This window comes from Sceloporus undulatus, chromosome 6, assembly GCF_019175285.1.
Source record: "Sceloporus undulatus isolate JIND9_A2432 ecotype Alabama chromosome 6, SceUnd_v1.1, whole genome shotgun sequence".
NCBI lineage: Eukaryota > Metazoa > Chordata > Lepidosauria > Squamata > Phrynosomatidae > Sceloporus > Sceloporus undulatus.
The window spans coordinates 119249457-119272507 of record NC_056527.1 but is presented as its reverse complement, the minus strand read 5'-3'; the positions used below and the strand labels follow the sequence as shown (position 1 = coordinate 119272507).

At 46.8% G+C, this 23051-nt stretch overlaps 1 protein-coding gene across 5 annotated transcripts in view; it reads right to left on the bottom strand.

The window, feature by feature from the left end:
• Positions 1-23051, bottom strand: part of KIF1C (kinesin family member 1C) — a 48590-nt gene that overhangs the window by 20148 nt on the left and 5391 nt on the right. For 4 of the 5 annotated variants that reach the window (XM_042477309.1, XM_042477308.1, XM_042477312.1 and 1 more), the window contains one exon: positions 4591-4719. In XM_042477309.1, the coding sequence (XP_042333243.1) occupies positions 4591-4696 (106 nt within the window). In that variant the 5' untranslated portion in view covers positions 4697-4719. Of the gene's footprint in view, positions 1-4590; positions 4725-23051 lie in introns of all 5 variants that reach the window. The other variant, XM_042477313.1, reaches the window with a different exon arrangement.

Below are 23051 nucleotides of genomic sequence, written 5' to 3'. Positions count from 1 at the left end.
TATTGATTCTCATAAAATGGGATGTGTTTAACACAAAACCGGGGGGTGCAAAGCGATCCCCCCCCCCCCCGTTCTTCCATCAAGGAAGCCTGGAGGTCTAATATGCACTGCAGAATTAATGCAGTTTGACACTACTTCAACTGTCATCATGGCTCCATCCTAGGGACTCCTAGGATTTGTAGTTTGTTGTGGCACCAGAGTTCTCTGGCAGAGAAGGCTAAACGTTCCACAAAACTACAAATCCAAGGATCCCATAGCATTCAGCCATCATTATTGCTGCAATGTAGATTAGACCTTTGATAATGAGACACCTCATATTTCAAGTCAGGGGCAGCTCTCCCTGTCCAGGCTTGTTTTTGCAAGGCTCCCAATTTTCCTTACTGCTCCACTCTTCCTGCAAAAAACCCCCTGGATGTTTTGGATTGGAAACCTCCAAGGGGAGTGATGGTTTTGCAATAAAATAGAATAGGGGGACCCTCGCCCTCTGATCCCAAACCACAGGCATTTATGGTGTTGATACAGCTTCTGATGGCTTTTGGGGGGTGGGGAATTGGGGCCCAGACCCTACAGGCTTGCTTATATAGAAAGAGACCACAAGGGTCATCCAGTCCAACCCCCTTCTTCTGCCATGCAGGAAATCCAAATCAAAGCATCCCCATTGACAGATGGCCATCCAGCCTGTGCTTAAAGACCTCCAAGGAAAGAGACTCCACCACAATCTCTGAGGAAGGAGCGTGTTCCCCTGTCAGACAGCCCTTACTCTCAGGAAGTTCCTCCTAATGTTGAGCTGGAATCTCTTTTGCTGTAGCTTGCATCCATTGCTCCACTGTCTCCTATTCTCTGGAGCAGCAGAAAACAATCTTACTACCTCCTCAATATGGCATCCCTTCAAGTATTTAAACAGGGCTCTCATATCACCTCTTAATCATCTCTTCTCCAGGCTAAACATCCCCAGCTCCCTCAGTTGTTCCTCATAGGGCTTCATGGTTTCCAGACCCTTCACCATTTTAGTTGCCCTCCTTTGGACACATGGCTCCAATTTCTCATTGTCCTTTTTTAATTGTGGGGTCCAGAACTGGACCCAATATTCCAGGTGGGGCCTGACCAGAACAGAATAAAGTGACACTATTACTTTCCTTGACCTAGACACTATACTTTTATTGACGCAGCCTAAAATTGCATTGGCCTTTTTAGCTGCTGCATCGCACTCTTGACTCATGTTCAACTTGTGTTCTACTTGGACTCCCAGATCCCTTTCACACGTAGTTTCATTCAGCCAGGTGTCCCCCATAATCCTATATCTGTGCATTTTATTTTTCCGCCCTAAGTGCAATACCTTACATTTCTCTGTGTTGAATTTCATTTTGTTAGCTTTGGCCCAGCTTTCTAGTCTATTCAGGTCATTTTGAATCTTGATCCTGTCCTCTGGAGTATTAGCTACTCCTCCTAGTTTGGTGTCATCTGCAAATGTGATAAGTATGCCCCCAATTCTGTCCTCCAAGTCATTGATAAAGATGCTGAATAGCCCTGGGCCCAGGACAGAGCCCCACTGGACACCCCACTGGTCACTTCTCTCCAGGATGAAAAGGAGCCGAAATCTGTTCTAAAAAAGTTGCACGGCCAATCAATCAAAACAGAGGCGGGATGGCGTCTTTCAGGAGTGTTTTAGTTGAGTATTCTTGCTTGACAGGGGCTTGTAGTAGATGGTTTTTGGGGAACTCTTCCAACTCTAAGATTCTCTAAATCTCTTTATTTATATCCCACGTTGTTTGCAAAAATGGGACTCGCTGGGCTGGGCTGAGCTTCTATCAGAGGCCTTTCCTAGAACAAACGTTTGTGTTTTCTTTAAAAGCCATCACACACTTTAACCAAATATCCTTAAAATATTACCTGTAGCCTGTTAGAAATACTGTTAGGCTTTCATGTAGCGTTAATTGAATTAAACTGGATTATTGGGATGAAGGGTTGAATTGCCAAGAATGGGCTGGGTTCCTTTGTGGCTTTTGTCACATTTTCCTGGCTTTTTCAGCATGGCCACCAGCTTCACAAAGCAAAACTCTGCTCCTTGTTGCCTCTGCCTTTTGCTGCTCTGTAACTCAATCCCAAACACAACACAGGAGGGGGTGGGTGGGTTGCATGGGGCCAGGAGGCCCAATGTATTTTAGGTCATCACCAGTCCTGTCTTGCTAACTCAAGGCAGCTGGCTTTTGGTGGCCCTCTGAGCAAGAGACCTGCAAAGCCCTTGAGCATCACCAGTCCTGCTGAGGTCTTGCATCTATGACTTCCCTGATGTGCTCTCAAGTCACCTTCATGTTCCCAAACCCTATGAATGACAGGCTTCCAAGAGATCCTTTTCTTAATAGCCACAGGCTCCTTGATGGAGTCCACCTAGCTGCCACCTGGCGGTCTTCCTCTTTTCCTACCTTACCAATAAGCCACATCGTCCCATGAAGCCTCTACAGTAGGACAGCCTTTACTGAATCATTTTGTCTTTAACTGAGAGTTCAGGCTTGGATGGCTCTGGGACCCATTGATCTGTCTTTCTAGTATTATTGTTGTTGTTGTTCTTGCTGTGTGCCTTCCAGTTGTCGCAACCCTAACGTGAACCTATCACGGGGTTTTCTTGGCAAGGTTTGCTCAGAGGGGTTTGCCATTGCCTTCCCCTGAGGCTGAGAGAGCGTGACTTTTTAGTCAGTTTACATGGCCAAGCGGGGAATCAAACCCTACTCTCCAGAGTTATAGTCTAATGCTCAAATCACTACTCCAGGCTGGCTCTCCTTTCTAGCATCCATAAACAAAACATGTCCTAAAAACCCCTTGGTGGACCCACAGTTCTTCTGGTTGCTTTTGAGATGAGTCCGACTCGAAAGCCTCAGGTAAAACATGACCCAGTCTGGGAAGGAATGTGAGCGCAGGAGGGGCCAGCCGGCTGGCTGGCAGAGGCCCTTTGCGCTTATCAAAACAGGCTGGGCAAACATCTTTTGGGGCTCATTTAAGTTGAATTAATTCTGTTGCCGGGGAGGAGGGAGAGGCTTTGCATTCCAGCTGCTGCACTCCCTGGCTCTCGGCGCAAATGCCCTCTCCAGAAATCTGCTCCCCTTCAAAGCAGAGCTTCCCAAATGGAAGCAGTTGGGTTTGCGGTGGGCTGGGCTGGGCGGCCCCCATGGCTCCAGGGGCCAGTTCCCTGCCAAAAGCGCCAAAAAGTGTAGGGGAAAAACCAAAGCGGCCAGAAGTCTCCCCCTGGTTTTGAAACACTACTATTTTCTATGCTGCTGTATTGTATTTCTTTATTTATACAGCTGGCTCTCCATATCCATGGATTCTTTCTCCATGGATTCAACCATCCACAGCTTGAAAATATTCCAAAAATTTATACAGATTCCAAAAAGCCAACCTTGATTTTGCCATTTTATATAAGAGACACAATTGTACAGTGCCACTGTATTTAATGGGACTTTATAACTCATGGAAAGGGGCCTAGAACCAAACCCCAGCGAATACCAAGGGCCCACTGCAGATTCTGTCTCTACCCCAAAACTGGGATCTGAGGCTGCTAAGAAGGTGAAAAGTAATACAAGGAAACACAGAGACTAAGGCCCCATACAGACAGGCCAAAATAAAGCTGCTTCAGGCCACTTTGGAGGTATGCTATTTAAACGATGCATGCATCCTAAGAGTACAGAAGCCACGCCAAAGCCACAATCCAGTCCTAAGGACTGGAGCGCAGCTTTGAAACAGCTTCTGGACTCTTAGGACGCATGCATCATTTAAACAGCATACCTCCAAAGTGGCCTGAAGCAGCTTTATTTTGGCCTGTCTGTATGGAGCCCAGGTTTTTCTTTTGAAAATGGCATTTAGCTGCCACTAGGACTGACTTCCATTTCAAATCCTGGGGGATGCTGGGGTTTGTAGTCCCATATGTCACTGGGCAGAGCCCTGTTTCAGAAAGGTTTTCTAATGGATTTGGTTATGCCACATGGATGCATAGCATTTGAACCCCAATCACTGACTGATCCAATGGAAAAGGAGGGTGAGTCCTTTAATGGAGCAACCTCTGAACAAAATTTGTTTTTCAGCAGGACGGGGAACTTGCCTCTTGTTTGGTGCATCTACACACTCCTCATTAACTCCACAATTAATAGGTTTTCCAGTTAATTGCCTTCCTGCCAAGGCCACTGTCCCGCACCTGCGATGGACCCTGAAAACTAAAACTGGGATCCAAAGTGCAAAAGGAACTTGTAGCATCTTTGAGATTAATTGTGTAAAAGAAATTATGTAAAAGAAGTTGTGGCATCAGTTTTCTAGGTTTGGTCCACATTTGGTCCTTCCTGGGCACCATTTCACACCATGCATCTGAGGAAATAGACCAAGCCTACGAAAACATATGCTACAACTTCTTTCACACAGTTGGTTAGTCTCAGAGGTGCTACAAGTTCCCTTTGCCACTGATATTTTCCAGACCAATACAGCCGTGTCTCTGGGATCCAACGTGTGTATAGTTCAACCTCAAAGGACAGAGGGAGAAAAGGACACATGCATGACCTCCTCTCCAGAGGTGTGTTCCCCCTTGATCCCAAAAAAGTAACTTACAGGTGTTTTTCCCCTGCATCTGGATCACACATCTGGCATCTCGGCTGATCTCTCGGGCATTGAAGGGACGCACCCGGACGGCCACTTTGACGGACGCGCCAGCCATCTTGGGTTTCTGATTCAGTTCACCTGTGACATTGGGGGGGGGAACAGTGAAATTAGTTAGGCCTGATATTCAGCCATCCCTCTTTGCCCAACTTTGGACAAGAACCTGTCTTCCATCAAGAGAAACAAGAAATAATTGTCCCAGGTGTGAAAGCAATCAGTCCCCGTCCATCTGTGCAAATCTGGTCTAATCCATACTGCAGAATTAATGTGGTTTGACACTGTTTTAACTGCTATGGCTCAAGACTATGGAATTATGGGATCTGCAGTTTGGTGGGGCACCAGAGCTCTCTGACAGAGAAGGTTACACAGCTCACAAATCCCAGAATCCCACCGGAGAGGAACCTCCCAGCAGAGATTAAAGTAAGCACAGCTGATAAACCATTTGTAATTAAAAAGTTTTAACACTGAATTAAATAAATTGTCAGATGAAAAACTTAAGCACAGTTTTAAAAGCATTTCAAACACAGTAATCATTGGATTAGAGGTTTTTGAGGGTGGCCTTTAAACAGGCAGCAAATTGTAATCAGGGTTGCCCTCAATCGGAAACAACTTGAAGGCACACAACAACAACAACTGTAATCTGCAGAAGTTAAATTCCTGAAGCCGCCTGAATAAATTACCCAGAAGGCCAGAGGCAGGCACACAAAACAAAATGAATCCAATCAAAATGAAAAGCACAATCTCAGAATACAAAGCAAGCAATCCCACCCACACTTTCTTAACAGACCCACACACTGTTGCATTGTGTAACACATACACCACACTGTCACAACTGGAAGATGGGGCCAAACATCTCCACCTTCAACTACTCCTCCCTGGACTTTATGCTTGTACTTTAATTCACTTATGGTTGCATCCACATGGAGAAATAACCTGGTTTGGCACCACTTTTCAGCATCCTGGCTCAAGGCTATGGAATTCTGGGAGTTGGAGTTTCTTGTGGGCCCAGAGTGGAGACCCCACAATATACTCCAACTCCCAAAATTCCTTAGCCTTGAGCCAAGGTTCGATCTGGTTCCCACAACATACTCCAACTCTGCTCTGAACAACATACTCCAACTCCCAGAATTCCATAGCCTTGAGCCAGGATGCTGGAAAGCGGAGCCAAATCGGGTTATTTCTCCAGTGTGGATGCCGCCTTGGTTCTAGCAAGCCATCTGGGTCCATACTTTTAATACCACTGTTGGGAAGGGTTTGCCTTTGTGTCTTATGCTGCACCATCAACCCGCAGAGTACTTTACAAGCAATGTAAAGAAATAAGAAGATGACACAGTATTAATACATCATTAAATAAAACGCATAGCATAGCTATCCAAAGCACAGCAAATGTTCCTTTTGAGACACTTCAGTTTCCTTCATTGTGATATCGTCTTTGTTTGGTAAGAATAAACATGGATGGAGGCAGACACATATCTGCACAAAGCCTCACAACTCCCTTTTTTTAAAGGAGAATATTTAATTAATTACAGTAGAGTCTCGATTATCCGACATAAACGGGGGGGGGGGGGGGGGGGCTGATAGTAGGAGAGCCGAAAATGTCAGATAATCCGGAGGGTCCAAGAAAAGCCTTGAAATCACGATGAATTGCAAACGTATTGAAGCTTTATTGCAGTAACAGTAAGAGTAATGTTGCAATAACATTATAGGAATAACAGTCCTCTGAAAATGTAAAGAAATCACTGAGAGCGACGTTGGATAATCCGGAAGGTTGGATAATCGAGACTCTACTTCCAAATCAAGTTTGATCTGGTGGAAACATTAATTACTGCTGTAACCCGCCCGGATTCCCAGTGATTGGGTGGGCTATAAATAAATAATTTATTATTATTGTTGTTGTTGTTGTTGTTGTTGTTGTTGCAGTTCCAATAAAGCCTTATCAGATGGCAGGCTCCTGAAAAATGGGGCTGCATGGAGCCCCTGGCACTGTCCTTGTGGCCCTTGGTCACTCCTGACTCCCTGGACTTGCCTTTTTAGTACCCCCAAAATGGAGACTCACCCGTCCTGGGCCCCTCCAGGAGTTGAGATTTGCCTTTTAAAGGGGAGAGTGCTGCCCAACAGTTTAGAAATAGAAAATATTTCCCAAAACCAAGAACTGGACTTCTGGCCACTTCTCCATTCCTTTTGCTTCCCCTTTGGGGGTATTTCTAGCACTCTATGTGCCCCCCCAGAAAGTCCCAAGGGCAGAACATTTGCCCCAACCCAGCTTCCGTCGCACATGCCATGGAAGAGGAATGGCGAGGGATGGCACACCTTGAGTGAGAAGGGCCAGAGTCCATGGATCCCATACAGACACATGGGCTCTGGGGTTCTTGCTAGAAAACCTCAGCACAACACACACAGGCTACAATCCCAGCATTGTGTAAATATTCACAGTCAGAGACGCACTACACCAGCATCAAGCAAGCCCCATCCTGAAGACCAAGACTGCATTACACAATGATGGTGTGCCATTGTGCAGTGTGGCAGTGAATACGCAGCACTGCTGTCTATGCAACACCACCTCTGCAGCTGCAAGCAGAATACATCCGTCATGCAATGGTGAACAATTTGCTCTTCATGCATAGCACAACTTGTGCATGCTTGTGTCACTAATGCCAGCTCCTGCCCCACAGGGCTCCCAGTCACCCCAAGGTTTGCCCCTACTTTTTTGCCCCCCAGCAAGATACCCTCCTTCCTGGGCCAGACAGAAGCAGAAAGGTCTGGGGAGTCTCAGCAGAGAAAGCCTATCGCTCCAGACATCCCTAAAAGCTCCATCGTCCCATTACCAGTTTCCAAGCCGTCATTCAAAAACCAAATAGATCCCAGGAATGAGCAGCGAAGGGAAAGTTTAATGAGCTGTTTTGCCCTGAAACCCCAAACAGCGCCTAATAGTTGTGAGACAACCAAGGCAGATGCACAATGGCATTCCAGGTTGGCGCAGGCAAAAGGTATGCACCCACACAGGTGTGCCTTTGACGTTCGTTCAAGCACCACTGAAGAGTCCTCAAAGGGGCATGGCTGAAACAGAACGGGGCTTGGCAGGGGCTCTCCATGCCACATTCTGAAAATCCCCAAAATCTTTACATCAGGTTCTTTGAGAGAAATTAATGCCAATGCGGGAAAGCCACACAGACAGAGCAAGGCGCAGAACTGCTGCTTATTGGCTAAGAAGTCAGCCTCTTTTAAGATGCCTGTCAGGGTTCTCTGGAAACCAGGGTTTGATGTCGTCTCAGCCATATAAACCCACCAGGTGACCTTGGACAAGCCACATTCTCTCAGCCTCAATGGCAACCCACCCACCCATGAAGAAACTTGCCAAGAAATCCCCATGATAGGTGCATCTATGGTTGCCATAAGTTGGAAACAATTTGAAGGCACACAACAACAACAACAACAACAACAACCGTCAGGGGACACATCAGACGACACAGTGCAAGCCTGGGATCTCCAGCACAGTGGCCCAGGGCTGGTTTTGTGGCCCCTGACTTTTCCACACACCCCATTTTCTGCCAAAAGATGCAGCCATTTTGATCTTTTAGGTAGGCAGCAGCCTCCGCACCCTGCGCCACTGAACAAGAGACACAGCCTGTTTTGCAAAGTGGACTTCTCATTTCCTTTTCCTCATTTTGGCTGTCTGTGGGATCCCTGGGGGTCCCAGGGTCAAAAAGCATCCCCCCCAGACCCTCCACAATTATCCACCTTTGTTTTTAGGGCTGAACATTTGCACTGGGGAGGCACTTGGCATCTGGGATGGTATGTCTCCCGCTTTCTCCCCAAGTGAATGTGCACACAGCAGCCCCACACTTTTAGAGAGGGGAGGAGCAGCACATTCATGCATGTGATGTTTGACAGTGTGGGAAAACAGATTGTGTGACCATGGATCACCAAAGTGCTGTGATAGGGAAAAACACAATAAGAAAGGATGCCAAACAGGTATACCTCCAGTCTTAAACTAGTGCAATTGTGGCACAAAAGCAGGCTGGTGTGATTAAGTGCCTGAAGTTTTACTCTGTCTCTCTGAAGCAGGATGCAACTAGAAGGCATGTGCAATTTTATTCCAGATACAGAATTCCATGAATAATAGCTTCTAAAATGGCCACCTGACCAAATTCATTGAAGTTCCACAGCAATAACTTCACTCTTTCCAGACAACCAGGACGGCATTTGCTCAGGATTCCCAAAGGCACCTCCTGCACCATAAAGGAAGAGCAGTTTTGCTTTCAATCTAGTAACTCCAAACATGGAATTTTCTCTCTCCGCCACAATTGCCAGACTCACGTTTTCATGGAGATACCCGCAACAATCTCCAAACCGTTTCCCTCTTTGGATTCACTTCCTTACGGTTTTCCTCGGTTTAGAGCGGATGGCTGCTTTGTGTCTTTGCTGCCTATTATTTCTGTGGAAGACACATTCCTCACTGTCTGGGGCCTCTTTCTTCATTAAATCACCTCCGGTTCAGAGCCCCTGGGCGCATGTATGAAACCAGAGTCTTCCTGACACCATATTGTTTCCCCCTTTACTGGCAATGACTGCATTTCAGTATACATATTTTTCCCCATTATAATTTTCACTGACACATGTAAGAGTTCACAAAAGTTTCATCAAGGGTTTAATCTTCCAGTTACAATACTCCAAAATAAAATTAATTCTTAAACTATGATCCTTAATGGAAGTATTGTGTTACCTGTAATACTACAGACTTCCTATCGTCTCTCTGTCTGGCGTCCCCTCTGTTCTCTAGTGTATTTTGCTATTTAAATTAAATAATAAATAAATTTTTTATTTTTATACCGCCCTTCCATAGATCAGGGCGGTTGACAGCAAAATATCAAACAACATATACATCAGGGTTACAAACAATTACATACAAACAGAATAAAACCCCCGTTAGCCAGTCCTCTTTGCCACAGAAGAGGAAGGGAGGCCCACTGGACTTTAATCGGGGAATGCAAGCTGAAATAAAAAGGTTTTTAGGTCCTTTCTAAATTGGGCCAGGGAGGTGGCCGAGCGGAGCTCTGTGGGCAGCGTGTTCCAAAGGGCTGGGGCGGCAATGGAAAATGTCTTCCTCGCGGTGGAGGTCAACCTAGCCCCTGGCACCTTAAGTAGTTGCTGCCCAGATATTCTGAGGGTGCGAGGCGGAATGTACGGGGAGAGGCGGTCCTTCAGGTATCCTGGGCCCAAGCCATTTAGGGCTTTATAGGTCATCACCAACACCTTATATTGTGCCCGGAAGCGAATAGGCAGCCAATGCAGATCTTTAAGCACCGGTGTAATATGGCTGGCCCTGGAAGTTCCAGTGACCAGCCTGGCTGCCATATTCTGTACCATTTGTAGCTTCCGGGTTTGGTATAAGGGTTGCCCCATGTAGAGTGCGTTGCAGAAATCCAATCTCGAGGTTACCAGAGCATGTACTACCGTTTCAAGGTCCCTCTGGGATTTTCCTTCCCACAAAGATTGGAGAGACCGGGCAGAGCTTTATGGTGGGATTTTGGGCTTTGCCATCCCAGGTGAGCTGTCAGCCTAGCATCCGCATGTTTATTCCTGACACGCCAGCGCATGGTTACCAAAGTTGGACACCCGGACTGCGCTGCCCTTCCTCCATTGTGAAAACCAGCTGTATTCCTCTCCTCTTCTTCCAGACATTCGGTCACCATGCTTGACAGGCGCTCTACTCCATCCAGCGCCAGGGAGGCCGCTGTCCAGACACAACAGCAGACAGGTGCCATCCCAGGTGCCACTCAAGTCTGTTTGACTGGCAATCCTATCATAGAGTCTTCTTGGCCAAGCTTCTTCAGGAGAGGTTTGCCATTGCTGTCTTCCTCAGAGGTTGGCTTTTGCTTGCCCACAGTCCTCAAATGGGTTTCCACGGCTGAGCAGCGAGGACTGGAGACCCTGGTCACCTGGGGTCCTAGTCCAACACTCAAACCATCACCCCTTGCTGCCTCTCCAAGGGTTTTCCTGCCAGTTTCTCCCCAGTTGGTTTGCCATTGCTGCTTTCCTTTGAGGCCGAGAAAAGACAAATTCCTTGGGAGGATTTTAAGCAGAGGCTGGATGGCTATCTGTCTCAAGGATGCTTTGATTATGGATTCCTGCATGGCAGGTATGGGGTTGGACTAGATGACCCTTGGGGTCTCTCCTAACCCTAGAATTCTCTTACTTGCCCAGGGTCAGCTAGTGGGTTTCTGTGTCTGAGCAGGAATTCAAAGTAAGTACATAAGTATTTTGAAGTCCAAAGGCTTTAACAAACAGCCGTGTCTTGACCTGGAGCCTAAATGAAGCCAGCTTTGCTGACGATCAGGGGAAGGCATTCCATGACAGTTGTACCATGGCCGAGCTGGCTCTCTCTCACAACCTCACTGGGGACCCACAAAAGACCCCAGTCCTCAGGCAGACACACATGCGGAGAGGCACCCCCCTAAGTGCTAAGGTCCCAGGCTATGTGGGGCTTTAAATGTTATCACCAGCAAGCACTTTGGATTCAGAATGGAAGCATACTGGCAAATATACACACAGTGAAACATGCACAAAAAAATAAAGGAATTGTATGATCCCTGCAATGATAGACCAAAACTCCTCTGTTCTTCCCTCCTGATCCCAACATGGGGTATGTCATGTAGAAGATGGATCAAGCTTGTTTTCTGCTGCTCCAGAGACCAGAATGAGAACAAATAGATTCCAGTTACAAGATAAAGAGATTCCACCCAAACATTAGAAAGAACTTTTTTTACTGGACGAACAGTTTGACAGTGGGACAGTTTCCCTTGGAAGTTGGTGGATCCTCCTCCTTGGGAGGCCTTTAAGCTGAAGCTGGGTGGGCATCTCCCAGGAGTAACGTAGTAGTTGTGTATTCCTGCATGGCAGGAGGGCTGGCCTGTATGGCCTCTGGGCATACCTTCCATGATTCTATGAACGACAAACTCTGTCCCGTACCGCCCTTTCCCAAAAGACAATGCACACATGCCCTTTCCTGGCACAATGTGATCCCAAGGACACGAAAGGAATGGCAGAGATAGCGAAATCAGAGGGCTTGCTCACATGGCGGCTGTTGACAGCTAGAAAGGGATTATTTTTAGGCAAGAGAGCCGTTCCCCAGCAACCAAGAGCAAGAACTGGGAGAGAGAGTGGCAAAGATGGAACGCACCAGATGCACAGCAACTCCTCACACAAAGGCTCCAGCAAGGGACCACAAACACACGTCACCCCACCGGCCCAATCTACCAACAGCAACGCACACAAGGACAACGCCTCCCGCCTCGAGATTCACCTGGCCCCTCGTCACTTTCACTGTATTCCAAAAAGTAATTTTATAAAACCACATCCACAACAAAACTATCTCCCACCGAACAGGGAGCCTTGGCATCCCCCCCAACCTGCCGCCCCCAAATGAGGAAACAATGCTTTTCATCATTTTTCACGGCGTGCTTCAAATTGTTTGCAAATACTGTCTGTACTTAAATTTCATTTTAATGTTGATTGATTGTTATGTTTTAGCTACATGGCATTTAAATTTGTAAGCGGTTTTGAAGAAAAGGGAATACACAAATAAAGTGGTTAACAACAACATCAGGCAGAGATACCGGGGGGGGGGGGGGCACTGTGGATTTCCATGGGGGTTAACTAGTTGGCCAGAGTGGAGGAAGGATGCCGGTCAAAACCACCCTGGGGTCTCCTTATGCCCCCAGACTCCTGGGTTTCCAGGGTTTAGGAAATACCACCAAGAAGGCCCTGTGCAATGAACCTACAACCCGACCCCTGATGCTAGGGAAGACCAGCGCTTGGAAATATTTGGGGTTTCTTTTGGGGAGGGGGAGTACATGAAACCCACTGGGTGACTTTGGGCTAAGTCCCATGCTCTCAGCCTCATGGGAAGGCAATGGTTGCAAACCTCCTCTGAACACACCTTGCCAAGAAAACCCCATGATATTAAAAATACTGTATAAAAAGCCTTCCATACATTGGGAACAACCTGAAGGTACACAACAACAACAACAACAACAACAACAGGGCCCAGAATGCTGCCAGCCAGCGTGGCCTCCAAACAAGTTGTGATCCAAAAAACAAACAAACAAACAGACAGACAGACAGACAAAAATGGTTTCCCAGCTTGGTGGGGAAAAGGAGGTACGCAGAGACGCAGGGCCACCTTCCAATTGCTCAGCTCACAAGCAGGAGCTCCACACTCTGCATTGGGAAAGTCGCTCTTCAGATTGGAAATGGTATCTACAGGTAGCCTCTCTGCATTTCATCCCTAAAACACTTTGCACAGGAGGACATGATCCCCAGAGACAAGTCATGAAAAACAACCCTAAGCACATGTCTGTATTTAACCTTCTGATGTGCCAGCATCTTGTGCTTAGGTGCCTAAGGCGCCCTGTGGCTTTCCTGGGTTCTTTTTTTGGCTTTTGACCACATTCACACGAGCGTCCAGGCAAAGAAATGGCTATTTATCCCTGCTGATGCCTTAATAACTGGTGGCTCCAGCAACTGTGTTGGTCAACAGTGAGCTGGACAAACTCCAGGGTGGGCACAACTGTCCTCAGCTCCGCAGAAAAGGGAAGACATTGCCATTCAGCCGCCAGGAATGGGAAACCGGACCCACAGACTTGGCCCTCCTGGGCCTGCAATCCCCAAAGGAATATGGATCAGAGGCCTCAATTCTAAACAGAACCTCTCTACAGAAATAAAAGAAACAGTTATCTGCATACATTGCAATTTCTGTACTCTCCCTGCTTTATGTTGCCACTGCCTCTACTAGAAAATTACTGTCATCATTTTAACAGGTTGAATTTTTAAACTGTATTGTATTTAATCCTGTTTCAGAGGGGGGGGGGGGTTCGATTTATTTATGGAGAGTATGTATTATTCCAATATATTCTAGTCATGTAAGCCGCCTTGTTTGCTGCAGCAGAAAAGTGGGGTGTAAGAATGAAGTGTATTTATTTATTTAAATGTATTTGGAAGCAAGCTGAATACACAGTAAAAGGGGATAGTATTTTGGGATACAGCAGGTGGAGTCTCCTTGTCTGAAATGCTGGGCAGCAGAAGGGTTTGGGATTCTGGGTTTTTAAGAAACTGTTGGAATCCCTGTCTTTGCAGATATGCCCAGAATGAGATTATCTTGGAGATGGGACCCAAGCCCAGTAAACACCAAGTTCATGTATGTTTCACATAGATCTTAGACTCATAGCCTGAAGCTAATGTTACACAGTGTTTTTTAATCATTTGTGTAAACTGTAAACAAAGGTGTCTCTATTTCTGCCACCCAGGAACAAAGTGTGGATGCTTTGGGGTTATTTCGGATTTCTCAATTCCGGATAAAGGAGACTTATCTGTTTGCATTCCTCTATTTGGCCAAGATGAAAACTAACCTGAATACACTCTAAACAAGGATCTATTTCGACCAGAGCTGTGGAATGTGACTACTTTGAACCATAGTTCCCAGAATCCCCAAGCCAGCATGGCCACTGGCTAGCAGGGGGACTGTGGGATCTGTAGTCTCAAAAACAAATGGGAGCAGCCTGTTCCCAGGCTCTCCAGCAGACCTCCAGTTTGCATTTGTTCAACAAGAACAGGGCAGCCTTCCCTGCAACCGAAACATCGGTGGAGGCGGCAGCATTCCTGAAGGGTGTGTGAGCAGCGTTCCAGAGCTCCTTCAGTGAGTAAGTGCCCTGGAATCCCATCAGAGAGATCTTTCCTGTTTGGAGGGATCCTCCCAAGCCTAGCGCACAGAGGAGCCCGGCCTAAACCCGGCTGGTTCATCTGGGTCCACACGCCCCAGTGCGAGAGGAAAACAGGAAGGAAGCAGCACCCAGCTCCAGGTGCCACCTGGCACACTTGCCACCTTGGCTAAAAGCAAGGCAGGGCTTCCTCATGCTCCAGAGCCACCAGTCAGTTTTTAGGGATGGGCCCAATCCACCACTTCCCCAGGGAGGGGGCCCTGGCTGGGCCTGACTGGTCCCTTACACACCCCCTCCATGCCATTGAGAAAGGAAAAGACAACAGGTCTTGGAGAAGGAGGTGGCATTTCCAGCCTCTTGTTTCCTCCCTGCTTCATCCAAGAAGCTTTAATCCCTGTCCCCCAGAACCTCACAAGGCCCCCCCAATGCATTTCTATGTGTGTGTCTTTCCTGATTTTGTCCCCCCCCCCCCAAGACCACTTTGGTGCATGCTTTGGTTAGGAAGAGGAAAAGGTGGCATGGGGGATCAAGATGGAGGTCTGGGGCCACTCCATCATGCGCTGGGCTTTCCCTTTCTCTCTCTCTCTCTCTCTCTCTCTCTCTGCAATTTACATCTCATTTTTAAGAATCCAGAAACAAGGCTTGTTGTACACAAACTTTCTAGGGAGAGGCTGCTGTTTTTCCTCAACATGGCTTTCTTGCCCTTTAGATGAAGGAGTCAGCGGTCTTCAAAGGCTTGTGTTATATACTCTGCACCTATGTATTTTGGATGCCGCCTCTTAGATTAGAGGTGGGAGACCTGTCGACGCCACTTTTGTGGCCCAGAAGTCTCCCATCAGTTGTCCAAAGACACCCCACACACACACACACACCCTACATTTTTAACACACATTTTTTGGTATGTCTTCCAGGCAATTTCTGCCCCATAGCCAAGCAGAAAACCCCTCAAATACATGAAAACACACAGATACCCCATCATTCCCACAGTTGCACCAGAACACTATACTTTCCCCCAAATACCTCTGCAGTCCTTCTCAAAATGGCATCAGGAAATGATGGGAAGGCACTTCTTGTTGCCATTTTGAGGGACTGCAGAGAAAAGCAGAGGTATTGGGGTTTTGTGTGTCCAAAGGGGCTTCAGCCCTCAGGAGAGTCAAGGGTAAAGTGGGTTCTGCCCTCCATAGAGTTGCCCACCCTGCATCGGGTCTTCATTTTACTGTACTGGAATTACGTATTAAATTTTCTCCATTATATAACAGGAAGGCTCCATGTGGCAAACAACATCTTGCTTTGTTTCCTTAAAAAGAAAACCCTACAGGTAGCATTTATTAGCTTACATCATTGCCAAGGTATTCTGAAGGATCAAAAGAGCTGCAAAGTTTCTATCTGTTTTTGCAAACAGCATCTATACCTCACCAGATCCAGCAACATTTGTCTGCTACACTTTCCACCCAGGAAACCAACCAGCTTTGTATCTTTTGCAGCTTGAAGGTTCCTCCAAGAAGCCAAAGTGGCAACCAGCCCTGCTCACATTTCCTCTCTCAACCCGCAGAAGCCCACTAGATCACCAGTTCTCAAACTCTGATCCTTCAGGTGTACTTTGCGCTTCAATTCCCAGAACCTCCAGCAAGACTGGTCAATGGTCAGGTGTGCTGGGACCTGAAGTCCAAACCTCAGGAGGACCAAACTTTGAGATCCACTGGACAGTGGACTAGACCACTTGCAAAAAGAGATTTGGAAGGCAAAATGGTCCTTCCCAAATCACAGATCTTGAAAATATAGGTTGGCCAGGTCCCTGCTTAAGCAGCCAGGCTGCCAAGGAGATGTGCAAAAAGGGTAGTATACATGCTTCTGCCTGGGCCCAGATCCCCAGCATAGCTCCCTGCAAGGTACAAAGGTTAGAAACACCCGAACAAACAGCCATGCATGTCCATTTTGGCATCCAATGGCCAAGGAACCAGCAGCCCCTTTGAGGCTCCCTAGGAAGAAGAAACCCCCAGGACCAGCTTCCATAGATGCCAGTCCGTCACACGCAGCCAGCCCAAACTCGTCAGAATTTACTGTAGACTACTGCAAGACTCAAAGAACGGCGCACAATGTTACCCTCCAAACCTTCATTCTCCAGAAGTATGAACAAGACAGTTAAAGGTAAGGAGTAAGACATTTAAGAAGGGGAGAACACCAATTCCCCAACATTTAGGCCACAGGTAGAGATTGTTCCATTCTCCCCAGATGTTGTGAGACAGGAACGTTATTTTAAATGGTTTTAACTGGCTTCAAATTGTCTCGTTTTGAGTAATAAATTATTTGATGCTTTTAGTCTTTTAAAAGTATTGTTATTAGTCTAAACTGATTTTGTTGTACTCCACCTTAAGATCTGCATATATGGTTTTTTTAACTAACTAAGGTAACTCCCCTCATGCTTCACTGCTGTCTGATGGGAGTTACAATCCAATGACTTCTCGAGGGCCACATGATTCTCATCTCTGGCTCAAAGACCAGGGGTTTGTGTTTTGCAAAATCATTTGGTAAATTAAGCTTTGAAGCACCATCATGGTGTTGGACTGGGGCTCCAGAAGGCCAAGGAAACGCTTTGGGTGACCTTAGTCAAGTCGCACTCTCTCAACTGCCTACAGGGAACAACACAATGGCAAACCTCCCCTGACTACATCTGGCCAGGAATAGCTTAGCACAGGGTTTCCTTAAGTCACAGTTGACTTGTAGGCACAGAACAGTATAGTAATAAACTGGTGGCATAGTGGTGCGGGGGCTGGACTAGAAGTCCAGGAGACCTGGGTTCAAATCCATTCCATTCAGCCTTGGAAACCCTCTGATGACTTTGGACAAATCTCACTCTCTCAGTTTCAGGGGAAGGCCATGGCAAAGCTCCTCTGAATAAATCTTGCCACGAAATCCCTACTTTTTAAAGAGAGGAGAGCAAAAGCAAACCTCCTCTGAACAATAAATCCTGCCAAGATAAAGGCCTAGGACCATGCAGTTGATTTTAAGGCACATCCCCAAAACAACAACAACAACAACAACAACAACAACAACAGAGATTTGGGCTGGAAATCTGACCCAGAGGCTGCTTCCCTGAAACATGACCCCTGGCTCAGCATCCACAGAGGGATCCCAGACAAAGCAATGAAGGGAGGGTGGCCAGTTTTAAAGGACTCCATGGCCAAGCGGGGATTCAATGGCCTCCTCCCATCGGTGCCTTCCAAGCCCTTCTCCTCCCCACAGGGCCAACTAATTCGCCAAGCAGCATCCCAAATCCCTGCTTATTATTTTCCACTCCTGCACCCACCTGCCTGATGCTTTGCCCTCCTTGGATGGAAACAGAGAACCCACCCAGCGTTCCTTTCAAGCCGGAAACTTGCTCAGGATAATGTGGAAAAGCTTTCCCAAACTCTTCCTCCTCCCACTTCCCACTCTATGAGCAGACATCTATTTCTTTTCCTCCCTTTTCACGACACAGAGATGGTGGCGGCAGCTTTCTGTGTTGTGTGCTTAAAGCATTTGCTGGTTCAGCTCTGTCCTCTGAGCCGTGGAGGCCCCATGGCCGGCTCTCCTTCCAACCCGGAGGCCCCGTCGGCTGCAGAACTCCTCCGGTCACCAGGGAAGGAAGAAGGACAAGCAGGGGCAGCCCTAAAATAAAACAGAAAGACACCCACCTCCACCATCACTGCATTGCTTTTTTAAAATAAAACAATTTGCACACAACCAAGGCTGCCTCCACACTGGAGAAATAACCCGGCCTTCCTTCCTTAAGCTCTGCTCTGGGCCCACAACAAACTCCAACTCCCAGAATTCTATAGCCTTGTGCCAGGATGCTGAAAAGTGGTGCCAAACCGGGTTATTTCTCCAGTGTGGATGCAGCCCAAGAAAGGAGACATCTTCCACTGAGTCACTTGCTGGTTGTACATGATATTCTTGCAAACAAGCTAGTGAAATGTGGGCTAGACAAGGCAGCTGTTACGTGGATTTGGAATTGGTTGACCGGCTGAACCCAAAGGATGGTCAGCAATGGCCCCTTTTCATCCTGGAGAGTGGGGCTCTGTCCTGGGCCCAGGGCCATTCAACATCTTTATCAATGACTTGGAGGACAGAATTGGGGGGAGACTTATCAAATTTGCAAATGACACCAAATTAGGAGGAATAGCTAATACTCCAGAAGACAGGATCAAGATTCAAAATGACCTGAACAGACTAGAAAGCTGGGCTAACAAAATGAAATTCAACACGGAGAAATGTAAGGTACTGTGCTTAGGGCAGAAAAATGAAATGCACAGACATAGGATTATGGGGGACACCTGGCTGAATGAAAGTACATGTGAAAGGGATCTGGGAGTCCAAGTGGACCACAAGTTGAACATGAGTCAAGAGTGCGATGCAGCAGCTAAAAAGGCCAATGCAATTTTAGGCTGCGTCAATAGAAGTATAGTATCTAGATCAATGAAAGTAATAGTGCCATTTTATTCTGCTCTGGTCAGGCCCCACCTGGAATATTGTGTCCAGTTCTGGGCCCCACAATTAAAAAAGGACATTGAGAAACTGGAGCCATGGGTCCAAAGGAGGGCAACTAAAATGGTGAAGGGTCTGGAAACCACGAAGCCCTATGAGGAACAACTGAGGGAGCTGGGGATGTTTAGCCTGGAGAAGAGAAGGTTAAGAGGTGATATGATAGCCCTGTTTAAATATTTGAAGGGATGTCATATTGAGGAGGGAGCGAGCTTGTTTTCTGCTGCTCCAGAGAATAGGAGACAATGGAGCAATGGATGCAAGCTCCAGGAAAAGAGATTCCAGCTCAACATTAGGAGGAACTTCCTGTGAATAAGGGCTGTTCGACAGGGGAACACACTTCTTCCTCGGAGATTGTGGTGGAGTCTCCTTCCTTGGAGGTTTTTAAACAGAGGCTGGATGGCCATCTGTCAGGGATGCTTTGATTTAGATTTCCTGCATGGCAGACGAAGGGGGTTGGACTGGATCAGGGCCCTTGCGGTCTCTTCCAACTCTAATATTCTATTATTCTACTCCCCTAACCATTCCTTATTTTGGAGACATGGAGGTGGTCAGAGAATCACACACTCTGGACATGCTCAGAGGCACGTCACTCTTAACAGGGTAAGTCCTGGTGAACTCCAATCCAAAGCTCAGCTCTGCACTCCAGTGGCATGAAGTTCTTGGCATGCCTTCCTTGTTTATTCATTAACAAATTTATATCACAAGATCTCTCACAAGCTTATGCTAAAATTAGTTTAAGCATTGAAATTCCTTTCTTAACGAAAGAAAAAAACCCTCACCATTCTAAAAATGTATTAAACATTTGAATCATTTTGAAGTTGTTGTTAGTTGCAATGAAGCTGCCTTCAACATAGGGCTATGCTATGGGTGAGAGACCCCCAAGTCACCAAGTCCTCCCAGCGCCGCTCAGGTCTTGCAGCCATGGCTTCCCTGATGGAGTCTATCTACCTTTAACACTGTCTCCTCCTTGTTCCCTTTCCCTTCCACTTTTGCTGCCCAACGATGTGTCCGAAGTACGATAGCCATCTTGGCTTCTAGGGGAGTTCAGACCTGATTTGCTCTCAGACCCACCGATTTGCCTTTTTGGCAGCCCAGGGCATCCGCAGAGCTCCCCTCCAGCACCAGGTTTCCAATGCATTGATTCTATTCCTATTATAACAGAAATTTCAAGAAACTTAAATTTCTAGGATTTGCAGAGCAAGGAATTTGCAAGAGGACCTAGTAATTGAAAATCCATAAGTTTATTTCCAATTGTCGACAAAGGAAAACACTGAAATCAGTGGAATTCAAGTTCCCAAAAGCTGAGACCCCGAACAAGACAAAATGGCTCTTTTGATATTATTCAAGACAAAGAAGCTTCTTCAATACACCTGATTGGCTAATTACAATTTAAACATACAGAATTCTTACAATCAGAACAGAAATACATGCATACATTAAAACTGCATCATCACTCCTTACCCCCTCCTTTAGCCTTCCTCCTAACCTTGCTTCTGAATGTCCTTATCTCAGTAGTTTATGTGATGTCTTTCTTACTGGTGCCAGCTTCCATCCAGGTCAAGACGCACTCCTTATTCCTTTGCTCTAGTTTCCCCTAAACTCCAAGCCTTTATTTCAAACACCATCTCTCTGGCTGACAAAGGGGACTCCATCTTTCTATACAGTAGTTCCTTTATTTCAACAAGGAATTTTTCCACCACACTATCTATCATCCTTTGTCACTGGCCAGCTTTCACAACCATACCCAGAAACTGGAAAAACTAGAATATGGATGATCCTGACTTTAGTAGCCAGCAATCTATCTTTAACAGCTGAATAATTTTAAACTGTTAAAGTACTCTAAGGGCCTTGAAGGCTTTCACGGCTGGAATCCATAGTTTCTTGTGGGGTTTTCAGGCTGTGTGACCATGTTCTGGAAGAGTGTATTCCTGACATTTTGGCTGCATCTCTTGCTGGCGTTTTCAGACAATTCTTCGAAGATGCCAGCCACAGCTGCTGGGGAAGCGTCAGGAATAAACCCTTCTAGAACATGGCCTCCTAGTCTGAAAAACCCACAAAAACCTACGCTGAGCCTGTCCGTCCGTCCGTCCGTCCGTCTGTCCATCCATCCAAATCAAGATATATAAAATCCTTAAGCCCACAAAGCTTTTTCAAAAACCAACAGGCAAACTCAAGCTGCAGCAATGGATTTTGATGCTGGCAACAGGGATGACCCTTGGGTTGCCTTCCAGCTTTCCAATCCTCCAATTCTAAAGATGTGGCCCAAATTCATTTCATTTTCCAAAAACAGCCAAACTGAGTGGCTCAGGCTAATTTATTAAGTTTTCATTCTCATTTTCTTGGTCTCTCTTAAACTTAAACACACACACACACACACACACACACACACACACACACACACAGGGCCACTGCCACTCCTGCTCCAAACAGGCATTTGGCTTGGCTTCTCCTGTGGCCCAGGAAAAGTGTGAACGCGCCACTCGCACTCGCACCCCACAGGCAATAAGCCTTTAATTAGAGGCTTCTCCGGCCGTCCAGGAGTCTCTGTGACTGTAATCCTACGGCTGGTAAGAAACTGGCACATCCCCCAAATGGCATCCAACCTGAAGCATACGCCCGGCCAGCCTCTCTCTTCCACCTGCCCTGCCCTGCCCTGTGTGCAAGATGCGACAGGTGGGGATGAATCACCCGACAGAGAGAAAGGTGGAGACTCCTGAGCCCAAGTATGTTGTGAAAGTCTCTCAGTCTCTGGCCTCCTTGGGGATCTTTCCCAATTATAGGCCTCTGGGAGAAAGCAGGCCCCTCCAGACCCAGAGAGGCAGCATCCCCTGTCATTAGGCTCTTTAGCAAAGGATTGCTGCAGGTGTCTGCAGAGAGGAAGTCAGAAGAAGACTGCCTGGGCAGACAAGTCCTGGCATGGTGCCACGCCAAAGGACCAGCAACCTACAAAGGCAAAGAAGAGCATTATGGCAAAAGGGGGGGGGGGAGCTTATGGGACAGTAGTTAGTCTTGGACTAGGGCTTTGGGCAACCAGGGCTGGACTCTGCACTCAGCCATGGGCAAGTGCCACTCCTCTCTGGGATCCTGAGAGGAAAGCCCTGATCTCCTTGGAAGAAATCTGGCCAAGAAACCCCTGGGAGAGGATTGCTATAACAAAGGGCCACACTTGGAAAAGTGGACAGAAAACTGGGGGACAGAGCTGGGATGGTGGAATAGATGTCAAGCATCCCATTGCTCTGGCATTTCTCAGACAGACAGACTGTGTGATTGTAAGGGGGCTGTGTGTTTGTATAACAGAAAAAGCGGCTCAGAGGGCAGAGTCAGCAACTAGAGGAGGGGGACTTCAAATATGGGCTTGCCTAGGAGGCATCTGACCCGGCCCTCAAACTGTCACCCAGGCTTTTGTGAACAGGACTGGAACCCCCTTCCCTGCCCCAGGGCCCCCACCCGCCAGGAAGCTGAGAGGGATCACAGACGCCAGGGACCCAGAAAGCAAACAAGATTTATGGCCGCGGAAACTTTTGTGGACCTAAGAGTTCACTTCATCGGATGCAGGGAAGATTACTCTCAGTTGGCAGATTCTGGAAGAGCGGTTTCCAACACACACAGACACAGGAATACAACAATATCCAAAACCCACAAAAGAGTGATGTCTTTATTGGCCACTGAAATGCAGACAATGCATCCTGCAAGTTTTCAAAGCTTCACTGGCTTCTTCATCAGGCCAGGGACAAAGGGCAGTCAAAGACATTTCACGTCTGTTAGCAATAGCAAAGTAACTTCCCGTGAGACCCAGCTCTTGTGCAGAGAGCCTTTGTGGCTGAAGAGCGGGGTATAAATACTCCAGCTCCAAAGAAAGAAAAAGAAAAACAACAGCCGGATAAATTAAATTGTTTATTTTTTAAACTTTAGTTACATTTTTAAACGCTTTTGTATTGTTTTTAAATTGTACTGTTGTGAAAGTGTACTTGCCTACGATGTTTGTTCTTAGCTGCCTTCAGTCCCTATATTGGGAGAAAGGAACAGAAGACGCAGAAGACTTTCTCTAAAATATTTCATTCGCCTTCCTAAAGATTCTGCAATTTCTCCAAGAAAAAAAAGGCTGAGAGGGAAACATTTTTTCTATTATTATTATTATTATTATTATTATTATTATTATTATTATTATTATTA